The 4,861-nt window shown below is 34.5% G+C and overlaps 1 protein-coding gene across 1 annotated transcript; it reads right to left on the bottom strand.

Annotated features, from left to right (window-relative positions):
* Positions 1-230: 230 nt before the first annotated feature.
* On the bottom strand, positions 231-4,165 carry LOC132052840 (actin-like). Its single transcript, XM_059444539.1, has 5 exons — positions 3,926-4,165; positions 3,760-3,833; positions 2,645-3,038; positions 1,192-1,805; positions 231-463 (listed from the first exon to the last, which is right to left on the bottom strand). The coding sequence occupies exons 2-5, from the start codon at positions 3,817-3,819 to the stop codon at positions 398-400; spliced, it is 1,134 nt and encodes a 377-aa protein (XP_059300522.1). The 5' UTR covers positions 3,820-3,833; positions 3,926-4,165; the 3' UTR covers positions 231-397.
* Positions 4,166-4,861: the final 696 nt, after the last annotated feature.

The following is a 4,861-nucleotide window of genomic DNA, read 5'->3' as shown; positions in this document are numbered from 1 at the left end:
ATGATTGATACTTTTAGAAGAATTGAGACCTCCAGAAGCCTGGATTGATCTGTTTACTGTTTTTACCATATTTATAATACTTAGCACATTTTATCTTCTCATATAGTTTCCTTAGACACAATAGTTCACAGACTAGCCCAAAAACAAGCTAACATAATAGCACACGTGCGATACTATTATTGCCTATGAATTTGACCATGATTGTTGCTGTGGTAAAATGAAACAGGATGTCATATCAATATTTCTGCATGTAACATACAGATATCATCTAAAGCATTTCCAGTTACAGTTAAAGAGTAAAGGTTCACAACATGAAATCTGTATTTTCTGCCAATTCAGGAAAAATTCTTTGCCTTGGTTGTAATTACAAAGTAACTTATAGTTACATACTAAGAAATTAGAAGCATTTTCTGTGGACAATGGAGGGACCAGATTCGTCGTACTCTGCCTTTGCAATCCACATCTGCAATTCAAAGTGAAATAAAGTATATCGCCTCATCAGGAAAATGAACATAAAGAAAGAGACAGAGAGTAATAGGAGGAAACAGAAACATATATGTTGCAACTGAACTTTGCACATGTAACAATGACAATCATCTAACCAAATTTTATAAAGTTTAGGAACTAAACTTTGCCAAATCGAAGCGAGTTGTCAAGGCTTTATGACTAAGAATAAAGAAACAGTTTCACAAGAAAATGATATACAGTCAGACTTCTCTATAACAACATTTCACTAAAACGACCAAGTTTTCTTAAACGATTTTTAATGTTATGGTATATTATATGTCCTGTATAACAACATCCAGACAAATGATGCCGTTAGAGAGATGTTTGACTAACTGTATGTCAACAAGTGTTATGATATGGCAAAAGAACATAAATAGTGAGTCAGAGAGTAATAGGAGGAAACAGAACATATATACAGATGAAACTTACTAAATCAGACATGTTTTGATGTAACTGAACGTTACGCATGTAACAGTGAGAAGCACTAGTCCTGTTCTTTTAACCAAATTTGACACTTTGGGAACTAAAATTATGACTTAGAATAAGAAACAGTTCCACAAGAATCTGATATATGCCAACAATTGTTATGATATGGCAAAAGACTTAAAACACTAGCAGACTAACAATATGAACTAATGACAGTAAACATAGTTACATTAAGTCAATTTCCAAGTTATTACTAACCTGTTGGAAGGTACTTAGAGAAGCCAAAATAGAGCCTCCAATCCAAACACTATACTTCCTTTCTGGTGGAGCAACAACCTTAATTTTCATGCTGCTTGGAGCCAATGCAGTAATTTCTTTGCTCATTCTATCAGCAATTCCATTGAACATAGTTGAACCGCCACTAAGTACAATGTTTCCATAAAGATCCTTCCTGATGTCCACATCACACTTCATGATCGAGTTATACGTCGTTTCATGAATGCCAGCAGCTTCCATTCCAATCATTGAAGGCTGGAAAAGTACTTCTGGGCATCGGAAACGCTCAGCGCCAATCGTAATAACCTGACCATCAGGCAACTCATAGCTCTTCTCAACAGAAGAGCTAGTCTTTGATGTATCCAATTCTTGCTCGAAATCAAGAGCAATGTATGAGAGTTTTTCCTTCACGTCCCTCACGATTTCTCGTTCTGCTGTAGTGGTAAATGAGTAACCACGCTCCGTTAAGATTTTCATTAGGTGATCCGTCAGGTCACGACCAGCCAAATCAAGACGCAAAATAGCATGTGGCAGAGCATAACCCTCATAGATTGGGACAGTGTGACTGACACCATCACCAGAGTCCAGGACAATACCTACATGTGAAATTCAATCAATGTTATAGCAGAATCTAGGTTCTCACTCTTTCCTTAGAACAATTTATTATTGATTAAGTTGTGCAAACCAAAATTTCTTTCTTGTTTACTTTCTTTGCGCCAAGTCAAAAATAAATGCTCACTCTGCTGATAAGAATTGAATACAACAACTGCTTTACTTGGTTGGGATTGACTATTTATGAATCTTCACAATTTATGTCACTCCATTTGAAGTCCAATTTTATACTATAAATAAAAGTAAACAACATTAGAAGTCCTTATATTTTCCCCTAGCATATAAATATATGACCAGACTGAAGTACTCGCAGAAAGCATCAACCTGAAGTAACCGTACTAACATGATTAGAACTTAATTCCAACTAATAGTTATCATATATATATATATATATATATATATAGATTTTTTCTCTTCCACTATACCGTATTTTCACTAGGCTGCATGGATTGTAAGAGAGTGTAGTTTTGAATGGAATAACAAAATAAAAAAAGAACTTTCTTAGGTCCTACATAACGTACTGAATGGATAAATTTTTCTCAGGTGATTGAACTCTCAAACACTAGATACAGAGGAATGAAGAATATGAGAAACCATTTACGTCCATTTGCTTGTTTTAGACCATAGATTTTAATTTTTTTTTCTTAAAATCCATACCAACCAAACAATACGACATAAAATTGGGATGAAGGGACTATCAAATGATACTGCTTTTGACACATTACAGCAAAACGATGTTTGTGCCACATGAAATTTCTAAATGCTTCAACTTTCTGAACAAGATTAGGAAATGCAGAATGATGAATATGAAAAAATTATTCACCTGTTGTACGGCCACTAGCATATAAGGATAGAACAGCTTGAATAGCAACATACATTGCAGGAGTATTAAACGTTTCAAACATGATTTGTGTCATCTTCTCACGATTAGCCTTTGGGTTGAGGGGTGCTTCAGTAAGTAAAACAGGATGTTCTTCAGGGGCGACACGAAGCTCATTGTAAAAAGTATGATGCCAAATTTTCTCCATATCATCCCAATTGCTAACAATACCATGCTCAATAGGGTATTTCAAAGTGAGAATACCACGTTTGGATTGAGCTTCATCTCCTACATATGCATCTTTTTGCCCCATTCCTACCATTACTCCTGTGTGACGAGGACGACCAACAATACTAGGAAATACTGCTCTTGGAGCATCATCTCCAGCAAATCCCGCCTATGAAATCACATTACACAAGTCAAAAAGAGGAATATATAATTGGCAAATCAGTGGCATTTTATCCGTTAAATGGGAGCACTGGCGCAATGGTAAGGGTCGTCACCATGTGAGCAATTTTAGTCGTGGTATTAGCCTCTCGCTGAAATGCAAAATAAGTTTGCATACGATAAAGTTAAGGGTGATTTGCACAAACAGGATCTTTCAGTGTCACTATTTAAATTTTGACCTCGTTTAAAAATGTTTTAAAAAAGTAGATTTGCGGCCAAAAATCACCATAAATCAGCCCCTAAATCTTCACAAATTAGGATTCATCAGGTTGCTTTGTAACAAAACCTGACAATCGCCAGAAATTAGCAACCAAATCTTGACGCTTCTAGCGGATCACCATAAAATTTCGTCAGATTGCCTTGCCATAAATCTTGACGATCACTAGAACCAAATCTCTAATAATTCTGGCAAGTCGTCACAAACTTATTATATAGAAATTTCAGCAAGACGTATTACTAAATGGCCAAAAAATAATGGGTGTCCTACTGGAGGACACCTGGCGTAAATTTGTGTAAAGTCAACATGATCTAGTCCTTCATCGAATCCCTTATATAGCGAAAGTTTAGTGCTCCGAGCTATCCTTTAATGACATTTATCCATTCAAATTATTCTTGATAGAGTTTAATTTTAATGAATGTTTGGAAAATTTAATGTGTTAAGTATTTCGTACCTTAACCATTCCAGTTCCATTATCACAGACAAGTGGCTGGATATCCTCACCATCTGCCATTTTTTATCAAACACCTATCAACAAAATTTAAATCCTCAAATCAGAACTGAGCAAAATTAAAACATAAAGACAATGAGATGAGAAATCATAGGAAAATTGAGGTTACTTTAAAATTATAGGGTGGGGAAGGTCCTGGAACAGTAGGCTGGAATTCCAATATATACAACAAGAAAAAGGAAGAAACTGAGGAAGAATAAGGAGCCAAAGCTGAAACTTTTAAAGCTGAAATTGGTTATAATTGCAAAGTCATTGGTGGAAATTAATCGCATTTTTTGCTGTCTACGATCTTGGCTATCCTCTCATTTTCCTCTGACTAATCAGGCCTCATACATTCATAACTGCTAACTTCTAATAATTGTTTCATTATTAACTTATACTAATTTGTTAAATTTATGGTGAATTTAACTTTTATATCCTAAAGGTGTAAAAGAATTTTTACACTATGAAGTTACTGATAAAGTAACTAGATGTAACTTTCCATTATTAGTGAATTTGGTAAAATGAAAAAGTGTGTTTTGACATGTTAATTAAATTACAGCGTTAGGTAAATATTCTTTATTTTATTAATGTATATAACGATAAAAGATATACTTCTTCATGCATGTATGTATAGCCATACAATAATTAATTATATAAATAGATCAAACTATATCCAATCTAAATATAAAAACGTCTTCTATGACTGCGATAGTGGCCGACGAGATCACAAAATTAATACTTCAATGACCCAATATTCTGTCAATATTTAGCAACTATAGTAATGAATTCGTGGGTGCCCCCAACTTGAAAAATTAATGGATTAGCCTTTGTTGACTTTCAATAAAGGACCGTCGCAGCCTAAATATTTTATTAGCAACGCTAAAGAGGAAATATTGATTCGAATTTCAAAACTTTAGAGGTAGTAGGTCGACTACACTTTCTATTCTAATAATTCAAAATTCACGCCGCTTGATTTTTAATTATTTGCTGTGGTACTAGCTCGTTTTAGATCTTCCCTTCAAATCTTTTCACTTTGATCTTGTAACACACATGTAATAACATA

This window comes from Lycium ferocissimum, chromosome 4 (genome assembly GCF_029784015.1).
Source record: "Lycium ferocissimum isolate CSIRO_LF1 chromosome 4, AGI_CSIRO_Lferr_CH_V1, whole genome shotgun sequence".
Lineage (NCBI taxonomy): Eukaryota > Viridiplantae > Streptophyta > Magnoliopsida > Solanales > Solanaceae > Lycium > Lycium ferocissimum.
Note: the sequence above shows the minus strand (reverse complement) of the source record. Positions and strands in the feature narration are given on the sequence as shown.

Bases quoted from the DNA above. Each gene is read 5' to 3' on its own strand.
- LOC132052840 (XM_059444539.1), bottom strand. From the start codon at position 3,819: ATGGCAGATGGTGAGGATATCCAGCCACTTGTCTGTGATAATGGAACT. The intron at 1,806-2,644 runs GTGAATAATTTT...TTTCACATGTAG, and splicing joins TGCTAGTGGCCGTACAACAG to GTATTGTCCTGGACTCTGGT. The intron at 464-1,191 runs GTTAGTAATAAC...TTTGAATTGCAG, and splicing joins CTCTAAGTACCTTCCAACAG to ATGTGGATTGCAAAGGCAGA.